The 23,932-nt window shown below is 42.1% G+C and overlaps 1 protein-coding gene across 1 annotated transcript in view; it reads left to right on the top strand.

The window, feature by feature from the left end:
* ly75 (lymphocyte antigen 75) overlaps positions 1-23,198 on the top strand; it is a 142,949-nt gene extending 119,751 nt beyond the window's left edge. Inside the window, exons 30-35 of the mRNA XM_080199145.1 lie at positions 556-773; positions 7,250-7,424; positions 15,141-15,305; positions 16,621-16,743; positions 18,722-18,895; positions 22,627-23,198. Coding sequence (XP_080055271.1) covers positions 556-773; positions 7,250-7,424; positions 15,141-15,305; positions 16,621-16,743; positions 18,722-18,895; positions 22,627-22,832 — 1,061 coding nt within the window. The 3' untranslated portion in view covers positions 22,833-23,198. The remainder of the gene's footprint in view (positions 1-555; positions 774-7,249; positions 7,425-15,140; positions 15,306-16,620; positions 16,744-18,721; positions 18,896-22,626) is intronic.
* The last annotated feature ends 734 nt before the right edge of the window (positions 23,199-23,932 follow it).

Below are 23,932 nucleotides of genomic sequence, written 5' to 3'. Positions count from 1 at the left end.
CCATTCCATGTTCTCGGCAGCAGAGCTTGCCACTTACCTTCCAATAATGCCACCTCTAGGTTTGTGAGGGGTGGGTGGAGAGAGGTTCAAAAAATAGCAGCCAATTTTAGAACAGCTTAAGAGAAACTGTATAAGGCAATTAAACAAACTCCAAGGTTGCCCCTGAATTAGCCTAATCTAAGCCCTACATAAACCCTGTATCTTCTCTGTCACTCAGGAACTTATGGAAATTTTTCATTAGGAAATTTATTTGAATAAGCTCCTTTGTGCTCATCCATATCATATCATATATATCCTTGGGGAGCTTGTTCTAGAACTTCAACAATATGGAAAGGAAAAAAATCCAGGCATCTAACGTGATTTTTGCCTATATTTTGTAACATTGCCTCAGTCTGAACACAGTAAGTGAGAAGGGTTCTAGTTATCCTTAAAATGTTTCTGTATATAAGTCCTATCCCAGTCATGTGAAGCTTTTTTAGAATTAATATGCTTTAAATAGTGAATAAAGACTCTTGCTTTAATCTTAACATATTTTAACATCTTTTATATGTTTAGACCCAAACCCAAGTCATTTTGAGCCCCCGCCTACAGAATACGGAAACCACAAGTACACGGTAATTCAGAACCAAGTGAATTGGTATTCAGCACTACAACAATGTCAAATGTCTGGATACCAACTCGTCAGTGTCTATAATGAATCTCAGCATTTATTCCTGAAGAGCTTGGTGAAGTCGGATGGTTTTCCTCTTTGGATTGGCTTGTTCAGTCAAGATGTAAGTTTTTTTTTTAAAGGCACATGACATCATCATAATATTATTAATAACATGCCCACAAGCAAAAACCAATTGCTGCTTAAAATTCTGTCAGGCCAATAGAGTTGTTGAATAGCTTTTGTTTCTCTTATTCTACGTCTTTGCTTGTATGATAAACCAGCAAAATGTCAAGTCTGAATTTTGAACTGGAAGCCTGCACCATCTCTCGAACAACAATCCTGCCCAGGCTGTATCTCCAGCTATTTAAAATGCTAATCCCCTAACCTACACATCTTGGGAGCGCTAAGGGGCAATTTAGCATGGTCAATCAACCTAGCTCGCACGTCTTTGGAATGTGGGAGGAAGCCAGAGCACTCAGAGGAAACCCCTACAGACAGAGTAGAACGTGCAAACTCCACACAGACAGTGACCCTTGGCTGGAATTGAATCCAGGTCCCTGGCACTGTGAGGCAGCAATGCTAACCACTATGCCACCCATGATCATGGCTGATGAAACACTTCCGTGCCTTTTGCACCTACTATCCCCGTAATCCTTTACGTCATTGTTAATCAGAATTCTGTCAAACTCTGCTTTAAACATGCACAATAATAGAGTTTCCACAGCCCTCTGGGGTAGAGGATTCCAAAGTTTCACAGCCCTCCTAAAGAAATTTCCCCTCGTCTCAGCATAAAGTGGCATCCCCCTTATTTTGAAATTATGTTCCCTGGTTCTAAGTTCCCAAACCAAGTGAAGCATCTTACCTGTAGAAATTATATGAGAGCAGTCTGGGGAAACAGTCTGATTAATTGTTTTCCCCTTGTGGAAAGTCCCTCAGTGGTCTGTTGGTTTGACATCCCATTTGGAGAAAGTCAAGTAGATCTTCATTTTGGGCAGTAGTATAAAATGGGTAATAGCAAGTCAGCAATCTGTTTTACATAGAAAATACAGCACAGAGACTGTGCGGCACAGTGATCAGGAAACATCATAAACTAAGTACTAAAGTCAGGAATTTTGTGCAAATATACTAGTAAGTATTTTTCAAACTGTAATTCAAATAAACATTTTGAATTTGGCTTAGAAATTTAAAACTGCCAAAGTAACTGTAAGCCAGTTAAAATACATAGTTAACAAAAGATGACCATCAGTGATGGTTAACTGGACTCACCTGAGGAAGGAGCGGTGCTCCGAAAGCTTGTGATTACAAATAAACCTGTTGGACTTTAAAATGATGTTATGAGACTTCTTACTGTGCCCACCCCAGTCCAATGCCGGCATCTCCCCATCATAGTTAATTGGCAATCAACTGAAAGTGCTTACCTGAGTAAATATTGCTGTAGCAGGAAGGTTATTTAGCAGGTATAACATGGGTGTGAGTATGTAAGTAGACAGTGTTCACTACTAGCCAGAGTGTGGAGTGAGAGTGTGGTCAGGGAACAGAATGCTTTGCAAACTGTGCATTAAAGTGGAATTTGGTGCAAAGGAAAAGGTGGTGTTGCTTTTTACTCATTTAATTTCCTTTTTTGTTTAGCTTTACCTCTAGCAGTTGGTGAGTGTTCCTCTTAGGAGTGTAACCTGCTATTTCTTTACTAAACTAGTAATTGGTTAACCAATCAACTAAATGACTAATGGTAGACAGATATGACGGGGCAGGTGGTCTTCAATGATTTCAGCAAGTGGAAGTTTGTGGAAAGCATTGCAATCCCAGACAATCGCATCGGCAGTAACTTAAGCCCCTTCAAGCTGAGTAACTCCAGCTTAAGAGTTGTTGAGCTGGAGCCTGAACTGCAAACTTAGCTGAGCATCAGGGAAGGGGGGTGTTGCCTTGATACTTTTTCATTTAGTGGAACTTTAGAGCTAACCAGTGGTCAGGGATAGAAAGTTGTGATTGAGTCAGGCCATTATGGGAGATCAGGGATGTAGTAATAGAGGAGCCGTAACCATGGACTTTGATAACAGGTGCGAGATACTTGTTACCTGTGTGGATGAGAACAGGGACTGCAAAGCACCATCGTACAGGAAGCCATTCATGTGGGGAAATTGAAAAGGAGAGCACGGTTAGGAGGATAGATACTGTTCTCTGCATGTACAAGTAGGATTTTCAGAAGTTGTGTTGTCTGCCAGTGTCTGGGTTGGAGATCTGTGTCAGCTGGAGATGAACATGAAGTGGGCAAGAGTGAACTCCATTGTCTTGGTCCATATAGGAATCAGTGATGGGTAGAACTAAGAAGGATGTCCTACTGAGTATTTTGAGGACTTGAGAATTGATTTGAGGTCAAACAGAATGGAGGATTGAACACCTGACTGAAAAGCATAGTGGGAAGAAGAGTGTTTTAAATGGTGATTTTTTTTTTTTTCCTTCAGTTTTTGGCTGAACAATTGGCCAAATTATCTTAAATCTCAATAAGAGGGGACTTCTCCGTAGAAAGACGGAGATTAAGGGGGGATCTGATAGAGGTGTATAAAATAATGAAGGGAATAGATAGAGTCAACAGTGGCAGGCTTTTCCCTAGATTGGGGACAATTACGAGAGGTCACGATCTAAGGATGAGGGGGGAGAAGTATAATTTGGATACGAGAGGAAGGTTTTTCACGCAGAGGGTCGTGGGGGTATGGAAAGTGCTACCCAGTAAGGTGGTGGAGGTAGGCACGTTGGACTTGTTTAAGGTTTACTTAGACACATGAGTGAAACAGGGATGAAGGGTTATAGAGGGTATTAAATAGGGTCAGAGCCTCGGGACGACACCGGAGATGTAGTATTACATGTTAATGTTTTGTCTTTTCCACAGGTGTCTGTCCACCTTGTTGTCAAACGAGGGGCATGCACACGGTGGGTCGTGCGTGGGCTGCTCTTGGAGGTTCTGAGAGTGGCCTAGTACTTTGTGTCATTGTGTATGCTTAATCCTGGACCGGTAGACGGGCACCGCAACAGCTCAGTGACTATCACTGCTAGCTGTGCAGATACATGGATTTGGGCCTGTGTCTGTGGGAGTTTGCGCATTCTCCCAAAGGTTGCGTGGGTTTCCTCCGGGTGCTCCGGTTTCCTCCCACGCCCCAAAGATGTGCTCTTAGGCTGATTGGTGTACCAAATTGACACTATTCTCCCCTGAATCTGGCTACATTAGGGGTTCCATTCACATACACACAGGGCAGAGTAGGTGTAGGAAGATGCAGGGCACGGGCTTGTTGGGCCGAAGGGCCTGTTTCCCGTGCTGGGTTGTTCTTTGTTCTTTGTTCAACTTCCCCAATATTAATTGGGATAGGCAGAGTGTGAAAAGCATCTGGGAGAGCTTTCTGAGCCAGCACGTAGAAAGCCCCACAAAAGAGGGAAGCGGGACTTGACCTAATTTAAGGGAGTAAAATCAGGCAGATGGTAGAAGTACATATTGGTGTTGGTGAATTCTTGAAACAACATGCTCTTGAACATAGTGCCATTATCCGAAACAAACTAATCTGGATGTAGCTTCTCAATTGTCACAGGAGCTGTAATATTACTCATGATATGTGCTCTCAATCATTTTGAACGTGCATCTATGACGACCATAAACATGTGGTTCCTGAAAGGACCCACGAAGTCCATATACAATCTGGACTACGGCTTATCAGTCCACTCCCAAGGATGTATTGATGCTGATGGTGCCATCTCCTGGTTTATCTGACTTGGCAAACATGATTCCACCATAAATACAAGTCCAGATCCATATTAGGCACCTAAACGTACAACTTGGCTGGATTTTAGATGCACCTGGATGAGCCTCATGAATTTCATCCATGACTTGTGAAGGACCAGGGAGTAAAACAACCACCCTTAACCCCCCCAAGGGATGCATCCATCCTGCACACCTATCCCTCACTTCACATAAGGTTTCAACTCATCATCTTCTCTTAAAACTTGACCATCCTTGCATTCGTAATCTTTTAACTTGCAACAGATTACCATCGTGATCCATCCACTGCTTAATATGCTTTGCGCTTACTGCAGAATGTGCAAGTCTTTTAAAAAAAGAAAATTCTTTTTAGCACAGATCAGCATGCCAACTCTATCAGCATTACTTGCCATAGTGTGCAAACCACACCTACAAATTCTCTGAGCACAGAGTACCAGAAAATCTGGAGTGAAAACTCAGCTGTGCATCTGGAGAGATGCTCGCAGGTTTTTAGTCTGAACCCGACACACTGTCAGATTTTGGGAAAATACTGCCCATTAGCTTTTTTCCCTCTGCACATGTGCAGCCTGGGATGCTGAGTTTTTCTGTCATTTTCTGTTCCTATTTCACAGGTCCTGCATCTACAGTATTTTGCTCTTCTAGAAACTTAAGTCTGTTGCACTACTTCCAGTGCCCTGATTCTTTCGCTCCTCTACTCCAGCTGAAGTTTTGTTTTCCAGCAAGTTAAAATGTTTACAAATAAGTTAATGGGGAAAATGTCAGAAACTAGCTGTTAATTCAATTCCACCATTTAACACTCTCTCTCAAAGCCAAGTGGGGGTATACTCCCCAAAATGTTCTAAATGCTGAATTGGTGGGAAAAATTGTGTAATTCACAATTGTTTGTTTTGGTGGGAGTTCGGACTTGAATTTCCCACACTCTGTGCAATGCAGAGGTCACAATCATAATTACCATTAAAAGTTTGGGAGATGGGGCCTATTCACACCAGAGTGTCTGATAGTTCTGGGCCTCTGCACATGCGCCATGGCCTGGAACTGTCAGCCTCCTGATCACTGGCCAGCCTGGGACCCCCACAGTGCTGTCCCTCCACACTCCACCTCTTCACTGCCGCTCCCCCCACCCCCCTGCAAAATGGCCTGATCACGACTCCCACAAACATTCCTGGGCTAGTCCCGACCACCCATCCTGGAGTGCCTCAATCTCCAATGCTCCTCCACACCAGCAGTGATGACCCCTGTCACACCGACAGACGCACCTCACCTCCCCCTCCCCCCCCACCACACCCCATCTTCCACAGCAGGCAGACCCCCCCCAGCCCACCCTGATCGCTGACCTCTCTCCAACTCCATTCGATCCCCATGCAGGAGCCCCCACTGATCACCCCTTTGGTCCCACCCTGTTGGCACTGCCCAATGCCTGGTGGGTAGTGCCAAGGTGCCCTGCTGGCTTTGGGCACTTTGCCCCTTGGGCAGTGCCAGGTGGCACAAGCTGGCACTGCCATCTGGGGTACCCTGACTACCCCCCACCCCACCCCCTTCACTCCAGCAGGGTCTCACGTTAATTCCCCAAAAGTGGGGAGCTACTCTTAAATCCTGCTGGAATGAAATTGCACTGGCGGGGTGGGAGATGCTATCGCACCCGGAGAATTCTGTCCCAGGCCCGATAATAACACTTAAACTTAATTTAAAATAAATTAAAATCACTTATCTCGTCTTCCCACCGGTTTCTTGCGTGGTCCCGACTGCGCCTGCTTTCCAGCAGTGGAAGAAACGCATGCGTGTAGAACACGTGCAAATCCTGCAAATCGGCACACGTGCCTTTCTCCCATTCTGACCCCCAAAAAATTAGTGAGTCACAATGGGAGAATCGCCCCCAAGATCTCCTATCCATGTATTTTATAATCTGATCAATAAGGGGGTAAGAACACGCACTCACTTGTTTCTAGCATGCAATTCAGGAGGCTGCATTTCAGGAAGCGCCTAACTTTTGCTGAATTAAATACAGGCAGTAGAAACAACAAGTGACTCAAAACCACACAATTATATTGTTCAAGATCTTAAAAATTTGATTGCTTTCTCGCTATCTGAATGTTTTATAAAGGAATAAAAAATATAAAATTAAATTAAAAGTTGTCTTCCATTTTTAAAATAGTTGCCGCGTAGCCTAAGTTAGAACTACATGAGAATACATTTCTCTCTCACTCAGTGGTTAGCACTACTGCCTCAGTGTCAGGGACTTGGGTTCCATTCCTGGCTTGGGTGACTGTGTGTGGAGTTTGCATGTTCGGCCTGCTCCTGGGTGGGTTTACCCCTGGGTGCTCCAGTTTCCTCCCAATCCTCCCTCCATGTGCGGATTGGCCATGCTAAATTGCCCCTTCGTGTCAGGGGGTTTAACAGAGTAAATACATAGGGTTAGGGGATAGGGTTTGGATGGGATTGTGGCCAGTGCAGGCTTAATGGCCGAATGGCCTCCTTCTGCACTGTGGGGATTCTATGATTAGAGAGGCTGTTTAGCACTGCTACTGTAACTCCTTGATGAATTTTACAAAAATATTTGTCAGATATTTTATCATGTGGTGGGATGTCCCACTGGCAATGCAGCTACTTGTTAAGGAGGTCAACAGAGCTCACCAGTCCAAAAGGAGCAAATTAATGAATGGCCAATCAATTTAACTTTGTGGTTTTGGCTAGGTCCTAGGAGAATTTCTGGCACTTCTATAAATAATGCCATGAGATATTTTGCATCTTCTTGTTAAAAGATCAGTTTAAGATCTAATTTTAGTGAGCTCACTGCAACTGACCCTTTATTTTGTTTTACCTTTTTGTTTTAGGGAGGGTCAACATTTGAGTGGGCAGATGGAAGGAATCCAGAATACAAACCTTGGGAGTATGGACATCTTGCTTCAACTGGCAATTGTGTGTTTATGGACACAAAAGGCATCTGGAATCGTACTAGTTGTTACAGCATGAGAGAAGGAGCCATATGTTATGCTTCGCAGAATAAAAGTACGTATCAAAGTCCAACAAAATAATTTACTCCTTCCCAGAATTGTTTTCATCTAGCAAAAAACTTAGTCAGACCAACTTTTTAGTAAGTGTAACATAGCATTATTTATATTACATAAATATTAGAAAAGTAAGTAAAATTTCTAAAAGCAAGTCTCTTTCATGTTTGCTTACAATCCAGATTAATTCATTAAACAAGCAAAACGTCAATGAACTTAATTTGTCAAAACTAGTTGACAATTTTCAATTACTTTGAATTCATCATATTTTCACTGAAATATGTAGGGTTCATCAGCTTCAGCTCATTAATTTCATAAGTAACATCACTGATACCCTGACTTCACAATATAGTTCCCTGGTTCCATTGCAATTTGCAACTCAAAATGCTAAGCTTCCAGTTAACGATGAACACATTTTCATGCTGTTTTATAACAAAATGGAGCACATCTTGCAGACTGCTGGCAGTAGGTGTCTTGTGCTTAGCTGATTGAAATTCCAGTTATGATGGTATTCTCAACAGGAGCTTAAGTACATAGGACTTAGTCGCAGGAGTAGATCATACAGCCCTTCGAGCCTCCTCTGCCATTTGAAAAGATCTTGGGTGACCTGATAAAAGCAAATTACTGCAGATGCTGGAATATGAAACCAAAAGAGAAAACGCTGGAAAATCTCAGCAGATCTGACAGCATCTGTAAGGAGAGAAAACAGCTGACGTTTCAAGTCCAGATGACCTTTCCTGCATGCCCTCATAGCACTTGAATTGCTCGTCACTCATGAATCTATCTAATTCAGCCTTGAATAAATTCAATGACCCAGCTTCTGCTGCTTTCTGTGGAAGAGAATTCCACAGACTGACTCATCTGAGGGAGAAAAAAACCCCTCATTGGTATCTTGAAAGGGAGACTTCATTTTAAATGATGTCACCTAGTTGTAGTCTCTGCCACAAGAGGAAATATGCCTTTTGTAAAGTCTCCTCAGGATCTTATGTTCCGATAAAATCATCTCTCACTCTTCTCAACTTCATTGAGCATAGGCCCGACCTTTCTTCATACGATAAGCCTGTCAGTTCAGGAACAAGTCAAGCAAATCATTAAACTACTCATAAGAACATAAGAAATAGGAGCAGGAGTAGGCCATCCAGCCCTTCGAGCCTGCCCCGCCATTCAATAAGATCACGGCTGATCTGTCGCTGCTCAGTTCCACTTTCCCGCCCTCTCCCCATAACCCTTAATCCCCTCTCCTATCAAAAACCCATCAACCCGCGTCTTAAAAATATTTAGCGAGGCAGCCTCCACCACTTCAACGGGCAGAGAATTCCAGAGATTCACCACCCTTTGAGTGAAGAAGTTCCTCCTCAACTCCGTTCTAAACCGCCCCCCTTTTATCTTGAGGCTGTGCCCCCTAGTCCTACTGTCTTTTTTGAGCGGGAAGAGTCTTTCCACCTCTATCCTATCCATCCCATTCATCATCTTATATGTCTCAATGAGATCTCCCCTCATTCTTCTAAACTCCAACGAGTACAAGCCCAGTTTATTCAGCCTCTCCTCATAGCTCAACCCCCTCAACTCCGGTATCAGCCTAGTAAACCTCCTCTGCACTCCCTCCAAGGCCAAAATATCTTTGCGCAGGTGCGGCGCCCAAAACTGCACACAGTACTCCAGCTGCGGCCTCACCAATGCCCTATACAGCTGCAGCAAGACCTCCCTACTTTTATATTCAATCCCCCTCGCTATGAAGGCCAGCATCCCATTCGCCTTCCTGACCACCTGCTGCACCTGCAAGCTGGGTTTTTGCGACTCATGCACAAGGACCCCGAGGTCCCTCTGCACCGTCGCCTGCTGCAGTTTTTCGCCCCGTAAGTAATAGTCCTTCCTACCATTCTTCCTACCAAAGTGGACCACCTCACACTTGCCAACATTAAATTCCATTTGCCATTTCCTGGCCCATTCGCCCAGCCTATCTAGATCCTTCTGTAGACTCTCCACACCCTCCGCACAATTTGCCGTTCCCCCAATCTTGGTGTCATCAGCAAATTTCGACACTCTACACTCGGTTCCCTCCTCCAGATCATCTATATAAATGGTAAAAAGCTGAGGCCCCAGCACCGACCCCTGGGGCACTCCACTAGTCACCATCCGCCAATCCGAATAGCACCCGTTGACCCCCACTCTCTGCCTCCTATTTGACAACCAATCCTCTATCCACGCTAACACCCTACCCCCAACTCCATGTCCCTTGACCTTCTGCAATAACCTCTTGTGAGGTACTTTGTCAAACGCCTTCTGAAAATCTAGGAAGACCACATCCACCGGCTCTCCTCTATCCACCGCCCTAGACACATCCTCGTAGAACTCCAGTAAATTTGTCAGACACGACTTCCCTTTAATGAAACCGTGCTGCGTCTGCTCTATCAAGCAATTCCCTTCAAGATGCCTCGCAATTTCCTCCTTAATGACAGATTCTAACATTTTACCTACCACAGACGTTAAACTAACCGGCCTAAAATTCCCCGCCTTTTGCCTGGCACCCTTCTTAAACAATGGTGTAACATTAGCCGTTTTCCAATCATCCGGCACTTCCCCGGAATCCAGCGACATTTGGAAAATAATCACCAAGGCATCCACTATCACCTCCGCCATTTCTTTCAGAACCCTCGGATGCATTCCATCCGGTCCTGGGGACTTGTCCACAATCAGCCCCTCCAGTCTGTCGAGCACCGCCTCTCTAGTAACAGTAATGTCATTAAGACCCTCCAGTCCTACCACCTTTCCATCGCTAACACCCGGCAAATTATTCACCTCCTCCTCCGTGAAGACAGAAACAAAAAAGTTATTCAATACCTTAGCCATATCCCCATCCCCTACCACTAGGTCCCCTTTCTCATCCTCTAAAGGACCAACATTCACCCTAGCCAGCCTCTTCCTTTTTATATATTTATAAAAACTCTTGCTATCCTTTTTATATTAAGCGCTAGCCCAGCTTCATAGTTTCTCTTACCCTTCTTTATCAACTTCTTTGTCAATCTTTGTTGATATTTAAACCTCTCCCAATCCTCTTCTCGCCCACTACTCTTAGCTACTCTAAATTCCTCCGCTTTTAGTTTAACACTTTCCTTCACCTCCTTCGTTATCCACGGCTTATTACGGTTTATTACTCCAAATGCTATTATATCCCTTTTTCAAATAGGGAATCCAAAGTAATCAAATGTGGTCTCATCAAAGCCCTGTACAACCGTAGCAAAATTCCCCTACTTTTATTTTCTATTCCCCTACTTTTATATTCTATTCCCTTGCAATAAACACCAACATTCCATTAACCTCCTCAATACTTGCTGCACTAATCCATTAACTTTTGTAATTCATGTATTTGGCCACCCAGCTCTCTGCACTACAGAGTTCTGCAATCTCTCCTCATTTAAATTGTATACTGCTTTTCTATTCTTTTCAAAGTGAACAAGTTCATATTTACTGACATACATCTGCCAAATTTCTGTCCATTCACTTAACTTGTCTATATCCTTTGAGACTCTTCACCTCCTTTTGACAACTTACTTTTTGTCCCTACTCTGTTTCCTGTTGGTTAACCAGTCCTTTATCCATTCTAATATGTCACCCCTGCACCATGAGTTGTTATTTTGTATAGTAACCTTTGTTGTGGCGTCTTAACAATTCCTTTTGGAAATCCAAGTATGCCACGTTAAAGTTAAAAAGTTTATTTATTAGTCACAAGTAAGGCTTACATTAACACTGCAATGAAATTACTGTGAAATTCCCGTCGTCGCCACACTCCAGTGCCTGGTCGGGTCAATGCACCTAACCAGCACATCTTTCAGATTGTGGGAGGAAACCAGATCACCCAGAGGGAACCCATACAGACAAGGGAAGAATGTGCAAATTCCCGCAGACAGTGACCCAAGGCCAGAATTGAACCTGGGGCCCTGGCACTGTGAGGCAGCAGTGCTAACCACTGTGCTGCCCAACTTTACTTAAACTGACCTATGGTGTCCTGTTTTCTGTTTCCCTCCTTTCTTGAATAAAAGTGTTGTATTAACTATTTTCCAATCTAAGGAATTTTGGAAGATTTTAATTAATGCCTCCACTATCTCAGCACCACTTTTTTTAGACTCGGACGTGTTTAAAAAATACCTTTTCTCTGGTGATGGTGGTTGTTTCTAATTTTCTTCCTTTCACTTACTGATTTTCAAATGCCATTGAATGCAGAGCAGGCCTGAAGAGCCGAATAGCCTACTCCTGTTCTTAGTTTCTACGTTAAAACAGATGCAAAATATCTGTTCAATGCTTCCACCATTTCCTTGTTCTCCATTAATTCACCAGACTTTCTAAAGGACAAATTCTAGCTCTAGTTATTCTTTTCCTGTGTAAATGCTTATAGAAATTCCAATGATCAGTTTTTATGGTTGCAATTCTCCCAAGAAAAGTTTGAAGTGTCAAATTCAAAGAACAAAAAAAACACAGGATTAGGCCCTTCGGCTCTCCAAGCGTGCACTGATCACGTTTACCTATCTAAACAACCACTTATGTCCCTCTATTCCCCGTTTGTTCATGTGCCTATCAAGATAAGTTTTAAATGTGGCTAGTGTAATTGCCTCAACCCTACTCACTTGGCAGTGCATTCCAGGTTCCCACCACCCTCTGTGTAAAAACCATCCCCCGCACATCTCCACTGAACCTTTCCCCCCTTATATTGAACTTGTGCCCCCTTGTAATTGTCATTTCTGCCCTGAGAAAAAGCTTCCAACTGTTCACCCTATCTATACCGCTCATAATTTTATAAACTTCTATCATGTCGCGCCTCAGCCCCCATCTTTCCAGGGAGAACAATCCCAGTTAATTCACTGTCTCTTCATAGCTAATATTCTCCATACCAGGCAACATCCTGGTAAACCTTTTCTGCACTCTCTCTGAAGCTTTGATGACCTTCTGGGAGTGTGGCGACCAGATTTGGTCACAGTATTCCAAATGTGGCCTAACCAATATTTTATATAACTGTGGTGTAATTTTCCAACTTGACAGCCCGTCCAATGAAGGCAAGCATGCCATATGTTTTCTTCAATACCTTTTCCACCTTTTAAGGATCTGTGGACCTTTACTCCCAGATCACTCTGTGTTTATTCTCCTGATTGTTCTGCCACTTATTTTATAGCTCCCACCTGAATTGGACCTACCAAAATGCATCACCTTGCATTTGTCCGGATTAAATTCTCTCTGCCACGTCTCTGCCCAATTTTCCAGCCTATCCATATCCTGCTGTATTCTCTGACAATCTTCATCGCTATCCGCAACTCTGCCCATCTTAGTATTATCCTCAAACTTGCTAATCTGATCAGCTACGTTTTCTTCCAAGTCATACATATATATTACCAACAGCAGAGGTCCCAGCACTGATCCCTGTGGAACACCACTAGTTACAGACCTCCATTCAGAAAAACACCCTTCTACCCCTACCCTCTGTCTTCTATGACCAAGCCAGTTCTGAATCCGTCTAGCTATCTCACCTCTGATCCAGTGAGATTTAATCTTTTGCACTAGTCTGCCATGACAGACCTTGTTGAATGCCTTACTGAAGTCCATGTTGACAACATCCACAGTCTTTCCCTCATCAATCATTTTTGTTACCTTCTCAAAAATTAGTGAGACATGACTTTCCACGTTCAAAACCATGCTGTCTCTCATTGACAAGACCATTCGGTTCCAAATGTGTATAGATCCTATTCCTAAGAATCTTCTTCAACAGTTCTCCTATCACTGACATCAAGCTCACTGACCTATAACTACCTGAGTTATCCTTGCTAACCTTCTTAAATAATGGGATAACATTGGGATAGATGCCATCTGGCACTGGGGATTTGTCTACCTTAATGTTTTTTAATTCCCCCAACACTTCTTCCCTCAATGATGTCTTGTTTTAAAGGGTTTACACTCACCACTTCCTTTGGTTCTGCACATAATTTCCCTCCTTTGTCCTTCAGTGGACCAACTCCTTCTCTAATTCGTGGATAAACTGGTGCAAATCACGCCAGTATTTTCAGTGCAACTTCACACTTGAATCTCCCACACTGTGCAATGCAGAGATCACAATCATGAATGTAATTAAAAGCTCCCAGGTGGTACCTATTCATGCCAGAGGCTGACAGTTCTGGACCTCTGTGCATGCGCAATAGCCTCTATGTATCATCCTCCTGATAGCTAGCCAGCTCAATCGCTGGCCAGTCCAGGACCCTCACAGTGCTGCCCCTCTCGACACTCCCACAGCCTGATTGCAGCCCCCATGAGCAGTCCCAGATAGGAGAATCACCCCCTATATTTCTAGGTAGCATTTTTCGTACTCTAATTATCCTTTTTTTTGTCGTCTTTTGCTGGTTCTTGAAATGATCTGACTACCACTATTCTTTGCAGATTTTTGTAGTGCTTTCTTTCAACAATTTCTTTTGCTATTAATTTACAGGATATGGGCATCACTGGCTAGGCCAGCATTTATTGCCCATTCCTATCTGCTCTTGAGAAAGTAATGATAAGTTGTTGCTTTGGCTGCTGCAGTTCCTGTATTCTAGGTGTACTTACAATACTGTTCTGGCAGGGGTTCCAGGACTTTGACCCAGTGAACTGGAGGAACAGTGGTAATTTTCCAAGTCAAGATGGTGATTGATTTGGAGGGGAATCTCCAGATATTCTCAGATGTCTGCCACTCTTGTCCTAGAGGGTAACAATTGTGGGTTTGAAGATGTAGCCATAGGAGACTTGGTGAGCCTGCAATGCATCCTGTAAATGATACACACTGCTGTCACCTCAGTGATGGAGAAAGTGAATGTTTGTGAAAGGTGTTTCAATCAAGCAGGTCACTTTGCCCTATATGATGTCAATACTGTTGGAGCTAGACTTCTCTCAGCAAGTAAAGAATATTCCATCATGCTCCTGACTTGTGCCTTGTAGATGGTGGACAGACTCTGGGGGAGATCAGCAGGTGAGTTACTCACCGCAGGATTCCCAGCCTCTGATCTGCTCCTGCAGTCACAGTATTTATATGGCGAATCCAGTTCAGTTTCTGGTCAATAGCAGTCCCCAGAATGTTGATAATGGAGATTCAGTGCTGGTAATGGGAAGTATACATGGAGTACACTTGCAATTAGCAAATTCACACAATTGTCTTCAGAGTTGAAGTGGTGACATTGCCACCATTGCCTTCACTAGTTGATCTCTGAGATTCCAAAGCGTGACTTTGTTCTGTTACGTTTTTCCTTCTTCCAGGCTGGGAAATGCTTTACTTGTTGAGCTCAGTGTGACTAACAGTGAGCACCATTGCTATGCCTTGACACCCACATCCTTACAGGAAAGCTCATTTTCAAGCTATGGGTGGCATGGTGGCACAGTGGTTACCACTGCTGTCTCACAACACCAGGGACCCAGGTTTGATTCCTGACTTGGATGACTGTGCAGAGTTTGCACATTCTCCCTGTGTCTGTGTGGGTTTCCTCCAGGTGCTCTGGTTCCCTCCCACAGTCTGAAAGACATGCTGATTAAGTGCATTGACCTGAACAGGTGCCACACTATGGCGATTACAAGAATTTCACAGTAACTTAATTGCAGTATTACTGTAAGCCTTACTTCTGACTAATAAACTTTATTTATTACTAATCTAACTGGAGTCAACAAAAAGCATTTGTTCTAATCAATTAATATACAAAACATATTTTTCCAGGAACATTACCTAAACAGCAGGGAGAAAGTTCAAGATTCTGCCCTCAGGAAAATGGGAAGTCACCGTGGATTAGGTTCAGAGAACACTGCTATGCATTCGACATGGGTTTATATAACTGGTCTCTATTTACCATGGATGAGACCAAATCAGTTTGTCATAAGCTAGGTATGTTCTGCTTCTATGATTGGTGCAATTTACTGGAGCACCTGAAAGTGCTGAAGAAAGCATTTGCAATGAGGCACTCTACACATATTGGATTCACTATTAGTTTGAAACTATTGCTTTGAGCTTGTGCTATTTTTGCTGTATAATTTGGAATGTAATTCATTACTATTTCACATAGATCTATTCTTTAATCACCAAAATGTCTGTTTATGGAGCCTAAAAGTAAAAGAAAATAAGTTAAGATGTTTAGAAATGAATTCAGTAAGAAGTCTCTCAACACCAGGTTAAAGTCCAACAGGTTTACTTGGAATCAAGCTTTTGGAGCACTGCTCCTTCCTCAGGTCACCAAATAAACCTGTTGGACTTCGACCTGTTGGACTTCAACCTGTTGTTATGAGACTTCTTACTGTGCCCACCCCAGACCAATGCCGGCATCTCCACATTCTATAAATGAATTCTGTATTGTATAACCCTTTTATTTATTGCCTGTACATTATCATCTCACTTAAATCTTCAAGGGTCAAGAGTATGGCATTCAGATAGATTATGGATAATCTGTACCTCAGTACCATTATCTGCTTTTTCTCCATATCTCTTCCTAACACAATTCTATCTATATTGTTGACCATATCTGCAGCCTATTGAGAGCAGAAGTCGTCCAGATTTCTGCTGTTCTTTTTGAGGAAAAAACACTTCCTCATTTTGCTTCTGCAAAAACTAGTCCTTATTTTAAGACGCTGTCCTTGAGTTCTCAATTTGTTTTCAATTCTCCCCTTCCACCACCCCACCCCCAATTACTGGAATAATTACTTCATAACAACTCTCTCAAATCATTTTTAATATTTTGAATACCTTGATTGGCTCACTTCTCAGTCTTCTGTGTTGAAGAAAATACAGGTTTCTGCAACTGTCCGCATATTTTAACCTTCTAAACCCTGGTATCATTCTGGTGAACCTGGTGTTGTGAGACTTTTTATTGTGCCCCAGTCCATTACTGACATCTCCACGTCATTCTGTTGAATCTGCATTGGACCCTCTGCCAGCCAATTTGTGTTTCTCTTGAGGTACAGTGGACAAAACTGAATGTAGTACTCCAGATGAGACTTGGCCAAGGTTTTGAACTTTAAAATGGAAGTACAAGTTTTTTTTATTTCTGTTCCTCCTTCCCTAAAGGTCAACATTCCATTAAATGTTTAGATTGCTTTTTACACCTATATGCAAACTTCCAAATGACTCTCAGACCCCTTTGCACTTGTATGGTTCATGACTTTCATTTTCATTGTTAATAGCAACTTATGAACTTTTTAATATCTAGATCCCTCTGCTACTACTTTGAGCATTAAAGACAGGGAAGAAAATGATTTTGTAACTAGACAAATACAAGAAGAGCGTGGAATCACTGGACGAATCTGGCTGGGAATTGTTCAACATAGTAAAAGTAAGGGAACCTTTCTTCATGGAGATTTATATTTATAAACTGTGTGAATAACTTTATTTTTTATATGCAACTCTGCATCTTCAAGTTATTTTCTTCCATTTTTCAACTGGAGCTTGAAACACCACCTCAGTGAAAGATAAATAGATCAGTGATCAGTTTTGTTCTGAGATTAGTTATTAAGGTGATGCTTCTCCCATTGTCTTTCTCCTTTACTTAACACCCATTCGCAAATCAGCTGAAGTTAACTGTATAGTGGTGCAGGTGAAAATGGGTGCAAAGTACCACTGCCCACTAGGTGGCATTTTTAAACTATTGATCCAATATGCAATTGTGCATTTAAAAAAACAAACACTTTTCATTTGCGCAGTTCATTATCATGTCCCCAAGAAACTTCCCTGAAGGTGCTCTACTTTGAATTAGCTTTTACATTTTAATGTAAGCAAATTTGATGACCATTTTACACAAAACACAAACAATAGGAAGACTACAGCACTGGATGTCAGTTTCAATTATGTGCATGGGTTCAGAAGTAAGATATAAGCTATAAACATTTGATGAGATGCTGGGAATTCTACCAGCTCAGCAATGCTATAATTTTTATATAAGGCATATATAGGTGTAGGAGGAGAGAAAATAAAATAATTGTCAGCATGGTGAACGTTGAGAATTTTGCCATGTGCAATTTTAGAAAATGTGTGATTTATTTACTTGTATTTTTCCAATCTTGGATGTGCTGAGCAGTTGTCAAGTGTGAGCCAGAACCTTTAAGTTATTTACAGAATCATTAGAATCCCTCCAGTGCTGAAGGAGGCCATTTGGCCCATCAAGCCTACATCGACAACAATCCCACCCAGGTCCCCTCTCCATAACTTCCCACGCATTACCCTGCTAATCCCCCTGATGCTAAAGGGTAATTTAGCATGGCCAGTCAATCTAACACACACATCTTTGGACTGAGAGGAAACCCACAGAGACATGAGGAGAATGTCCATGTGGAGTTTGCACAGTGACCCAAGGCCAGAATCAAATCCGGGTCCCTGGCGCTGTGAAGCAGCACTGTTAACCACTGTGTCACCAACATGGAAATAGTATCCACGTTATACTTTCCCAATTTTAGTGCAACGTTCTTATTTAATGGAAATCCACATTTTCATACTTAAAGTTAAATTTTACTTTTAATCACCGAGTAATTAAAACGTCCACACTTCAAATATGAACTAAGTATTAACAGACTTCTTTTGACTACTGATTCTTTCTTCCCCCATACAAAGTATTGCTTTTCCAGTTTTGTCAAAATTATTTTCCATGATTAATTTAAAGAATGTTAAGATTACCCAGTAAACAAATAATGTGTTTCTCTTTTTTTGCATTGCCATATAAATTGCTCAGCATCAAAATTAAAGTGACAGTTTAACTTCAATGACTGATCACAATCCGAAACAGAGAAGTGTGAGACTTTCACACTGGCTGTTTCAAATCAGCTGTGCTTGACACAATGTGTTGAGGCTGGTTTTAAAAAATGTTTAAGTAATATATTTTTAAAATGACTGTTGTAACAAACTGTGCTAACATCTAACACCAGAAATGGAGCTCTGAATAGCTATCACTCTTGGTTGGTAGAATGAAATTTGCTGCAAGAGATGCCCATAATATTACAAAGATGTTGCTGTCTGCAATTGCAATGTACTATAAATGATATTGCATTAAAGTTGTAATCATCTCATCACAAATGGAGCTTCAAAGTCAAAGCACAGCACTGGAGAGCAGAGGTTCAACTGAAGCAAGAAAAATTCACGAACTGGCTCCTCTTGCTAATCTCCCATATCATCCACCTCATGCACATACACTTTCTATGATGCTATAAAATGCAAGTCTTTATAATCACAACCACTGTGATTTTAATCCTATGTTAAAATATAAATGTGCATGTTGCACTTGTTTGCTTTAATTTATTGAGTACTTTTGTCCTTCCATACAGATAAATCCTTACAGTGGTTGGATGGTTCAGATCTTACCTATGCTAACTGGATTAATAAAAATCTCTCCGTTCCAACTCATAATAAGTGTGCCTTTATATCATCCAAAAATGGGACATGGATTCTGACCAACTGTTCAAATACTTATAGCAGACTTGTTTGCAAGGCTCCAATGCGTAAGTTTCACATGAATAGCCTCCAATGGTTCAACAATTCTTTCGTTCTTGCCTTGTATGTCAAACTAAATTTTACTGCATGTTTATTTTGGAGGAAAAGTGTTGTGAATTCAAAGGGGTGTCATGTTGATATGAAGTGCTAATTGTCAATCCATGTTTAGCAGTGATATATTACCACTCTTAAAAACAGATTCATGAACATGTGAAAAAGAAACATATTTCAGTTTGTGACAACAAAAATCATGCCAAATTCTAAAGTTAGGTAGTTCAACTGTCCTTTGCTTCAAGTCAAGATTCATGTCATGGAATTAAGCAAATTAAGAGCAAATAGTAATCTCTTTGGAGATTACACATCTGAAATACACAGGTGTTTTCTAAATGACGACCTGACTGTATAGACATTTAATGGGAAGGTTGTACTGGAATATGAGCAGTGGAAGACTAAAGAACTAACACCAAGCAGCTGGCATCGCACACGTTCCTGGACACAGTGCCTTAGAAGGTCCAAGCTATCACCTAGTTCATGACTAAGTTGCAATATGCATTGTCATTTGATCATGCAAATCCTCATGGAGTTCAATCTTTTGTTGTAAGATTTTCTTGGTCTCCACAAAGAATTTCTGAAGTAATAAATACTTGCTAAACTTTGCATGTATATAGTTCAACATAGGCACTACTTGGAGTACACCTTTGGTTGTGGAATCGTTGTGGGTGGAGATTAGGAACAGCAAAGGGAGGAAGACGCTGGTGGGTGTCGTCTATAGGCCCCCGAATAATGATCTGGAGGTGGGGCGGGCTGTTAACACGCAAATAAGTGCGGCGTGCAGGAATTGGACGGCAGTAGTTATGGGAGATTTCAATCTGCATATTGATTGGTCGACCCATGTTGGACGAGGTGGGCTCGAGGAGGAGTTCTTGGAATGCTGCCGGGATAATTTCCTTGAACAGTGTGTGTTGGAGCCGACGAGGGAGCAAGCTATCTTGGATCTGGTGCTATGTAATGAGGCGGGTAGAATTAGGGACCTTGCGGTGAAGGATCCTCTTGGAGAGAGTGATCATTGTATGGTGGAGTTTCTGGTGCAGATGGAGGAGGAGAAAGTGGGTTCCCGGACGCGCGTCCTTTGTTTGAATAGAGGGGAGTATGGTAGGATGAGAGAAGAATTGGCGAATGTGGACTGGGGGAATGTGTTGGAAGGTAGGTCTGCTGAGGAGCAGTGGAGGATCTTTAAGGAGATCTTTCTTGGTGCTCAGCAGAAATTTATTCCGATGGTTAAAAAGGACAGTAGGAAGAGAGGTAATAAGCCGTGGATAACGAAGGAGGTGAAGGAAAGTGTTAAATTAAAAGCGGAGGAATTTAGAGTAGCTAAGAGCAGTGGGCGAGAAGAGGATTGGGAAAGGTTTAAATGTCAACAAAGATTGACAAAGAAGTTGATAAAGGAGGGTAGGAGAAGCTATGAGGCTGGGCTAGCACTTAATATAAAAAAGGATAGCAAGAGTTTTTATAAATATATAAAAAGGAAGAGGCTGGCTAGGGTGAACGTTGGTCCTTTAGAGGATGAGAAAGGGGAGCTAGTGGTAGGGGATGGGGATATGGCGAAGGTCTTGAATAACTTTTTTGTTTCTGTCTTCACGGAGGAGGACGTGAATAATTTGCCGGGTGTTAGCGATGGAAAGGTGGTAGGAATGGAGGGTCTTAATGACATTACTGTTACTAGAGAGGTGGTGCTCGACAGACTGGAGGGGCTGATTGTGGACAAGTCCCCAGGACCGGATGGAATGCATCCGAGGGTTCTGAAAGAAATGGCGGAGGTGATAGTGGATGCCTTGGTGGTTATTTTCCAGACGTCGCTGGATTCTGGGGAAGTGCCGGAAGATTGGAAAACGGCTAATGTTACGCCGTTGTTTAAGAAGGGTGCCAGGCAAAAGGCGGGGAATTATAGGCCGGTTAGTTTAACGTCTGTGGTAGGTAAAATGTTAGAATCCATCATTAAGCAGGAAATTGCGAGGCATCTTGAAGGGAATTGCTTGATAGGGCGGACGCAACACGGTTTCATTAAAGGGAAGTCGTGTCTGACAAATTTACTGGAGTTCTATGAGGATGTGTCTAGGGCAGTGGATAGAGGAGAGCCGGTGGATGTGGTCTTTCTGGATTTTCAGAAGGCGTTTGACAAGGTACCTCACAAGAGGTTATTGCAAAAGGTCAGGGGACATGGAGTTGGGGGTAGGGTGTTAGCGTGGATAGAGGATTGGTTGTCAAATAGGAGGCAGAGAGTGGGGGTCAATGGGTGCAATTCGGATTGGCGGATGGTGACTAGTGGGGTGCCCCAGGGGTCGGTGCTGGGGCCTCAGCTATTTACCATTTATATAGATGATCTGGAGGAGGGAACCGAGTGCAGGGTGTCGAAATTTGCTGATGACACCAAGATTGGGGGAACGGCAAATTGTGCGGAGGGTGTGGAGAGTCTGCAGAAGGATCTAGATAGGCTGGGTGAATGGGCCAGGAAATGGCAAATGGAATTTAATGTTGGCAAGTGTGAGGTGGTCCACTTTGGTAGGAAGAATGGTAGGAAGGACTATTACTTACGTGGCGAAAAACTGCAGCAGGCGACGGTGCAGAGGGACCTCGGGGTCCTTGTGCATGAGTCGCAAAAACCCAGCTTGCAGGTGCAGCAGGTGGTCAGGAAGGCGAATGGGATGCTGGCCTTCATAGCGAGGGGGATTGAATATAAAAGTAGGGAGGTCTTGCTGCAGCTGTATAGGGCATTGGTGAGGCCGCAGCTGGAGTACTGTGTGCAGTTTTGGGCGCCGCACCTGCGCAAGGATATTTTGGCCCTGGAGGGAGTGCAGAGGAGGTTTACTAGGCTGATACCGGAGTTGAGGGGATTGAGCTATGAGGAGAGGCTGAATAAACTAGGCTTGTACTCGTTAGAGTTTAGAAGAATGAGGGGAGATCTCATTGAGACGTATAAGATGATGAATGGGATGGATAGGATAGAGGTGGAGAGACTCTTCCCGCTCAAAAAAGACAGTAGAACTAGGGGGCACAGCCTCAAGATAAAGGGGAGGCGGTTTAGAACGGAGTTGAGGAGGAACTTCTTCACTCAAAGGGTGGTGAATCTCTGGAATTCTCTGCCCGTTGAAGTGGTGGAGGCTGCCTCGCTAAATATTTTTAAGAAGCGGGTTGATGGGTTTTTGATAAGAGAAGGGATTAAGGGTTATGGGGAGAGGGCGGGAAAGTGGAACTGAGCCACGACAGATCAGCCATGATCTTATTGAATGGCGGGGCAGGCTCGAAGGGCTAGATGGCCTACTCCTGCTCCTATTTCTTATGTTCTTATGTTCTTATGTTCTGCCTGTTTCACATCATTGGAAATGTGCTGGCAGACTGACCATCTGTCCAGAACGGTCAGCTATCCAAAGTATATGCCTTCACAATGTTTGAGGATAATCAGGTTATGCTACCAATACAACTGCGAGAATCACCAGCCATGGAATCTTAGGGTCTAGTTGTTCACGTTCATTGTTGCCAAATAATTATTTCCAGCAGTTCAAATTTTCCATTTGTCAAACTGGTGAGTTATAGCCAAATTATAGAATTTGTACTCTTAAAGTATTTTCATATCATTCTATTACGATGCATTTTCATTTACTGGAAAAACACTTATTCATTGATTTGCTTACATGTTTATGAAAAAAACCTACAAACTTAATTAAAATCTGTTGTTTTGCAGGATCCAGTCGCAAAGTTGCAGCTTTAGTGATAACAGTGATTTTGATCCTCCTGCTACTTGGTGGAATGGTGTGGTATTTGTACAAAAGGAATAAGTGGCGATGGGCTAATCCCTTTGGAGCAGTGCACTATGAGCGTAGTTATAATGATCCCACAGATTCAGATAGTACGGTGATGATATCAGAACTTAAGGAATTCCATGACTGAAGCTTACTGTTATCTCTGTTATCAAAATGCTGAAGTGGGATTTTCATAACATTGAGATCCTTGTCTTTAATTTGAAAGATTGCTAAATAATTTCACTTAAATATTTCCTTACTTGCACTACTTACATTTTTGATGAACATTGCTACATAGTTACTACTCTAGCAGTTTACAGAGGTTGTGTTCTTTTGTGAAATATTTGCTTTAAAAACATATTTTTATACTATATTAAGTAAACATTCCAATGTTGCAAAGAATCATAATATATGCAATATCTTAATTCCAAAAAAAATTGTTGCCAATCATGTTGCGATATCATGCAGTTGCTTATGTGACAGGCATTTAATTATGTCTCTGTATATCATAAAGCCATTGTTAACATAAAATTTTCAATGAAAAATCAAATGTGCGTGTATATTTTAAAGATGTGTAGTGTAAGGTGTGTTAAAAGCCATAACATGTTTGGGTTTTAAATGACTTGTGTAAACTGGGGAAAATTGCTATTGTCTATGAAATCCTCCTTACTTTTTTTTAATGTCAGTGCCTTGTAACCTCACAGCAGAACCTCAAAGTTAAGAATTATTTGTGAATTGATCTGTTATCCATAATGAGTATTAATAAGTCACATTAAGGTACACATGATATGCTGCTTTACTCTTTTTAAGGGTTGGGGCTATTAATTAATAGAAACTCACAACTATTACGGCATGTTCAACAAATTGAAATTGCTGGTTACAGTAAAACCATCTCGAAAGCAAGGTTCATTTTAACTTGGAAAATCGGCATCTAATCTCTATGGATATTTTGGTAATCTCTAGTCTTGAGGTTCTGCTGTGCTTCTATTTGTGTGTATTTAGAGCTCGAACTGTTAGAAATTTAGGAGCAGAGATTAATTGTTGTACTGTTTTTAATTGAGGGATTTGACAGAAGCACTTCTAATTGATGAACATTCGTCTGCATATGACTATACTACTGTTCAATTTAGTGAATACAACAATGGGAAGAGTATAACATTGCTATGTACATATTTATGAAGTAGAAAGACCAAAAAGGCATAGCATTACTGGTCTGTATTGCTAAATATCCTTATCTTGAATTATTTT

Source organism: Carcharhinus amblyrhynchos, chromosome 11, assembly GCF_965287045.1.
Source record: "Carcharhinus amblyrhynchos chromosome 11, sCarAmb.v2.hapA, whole genome shotgun sequence".
Classification (NCBI taxonomy): Eukaryota; Metazoa; Chordata; class Chondrichthyes; order Carcharhiniformes; family Carcharhinidae; genus Carcharhinus; species Carcharhinus amblyrhynchos.
Note: the sequence above shows the minus strand (reverse complement) of the source record. Positions and strands in the feature narration are given on the sequence as shown.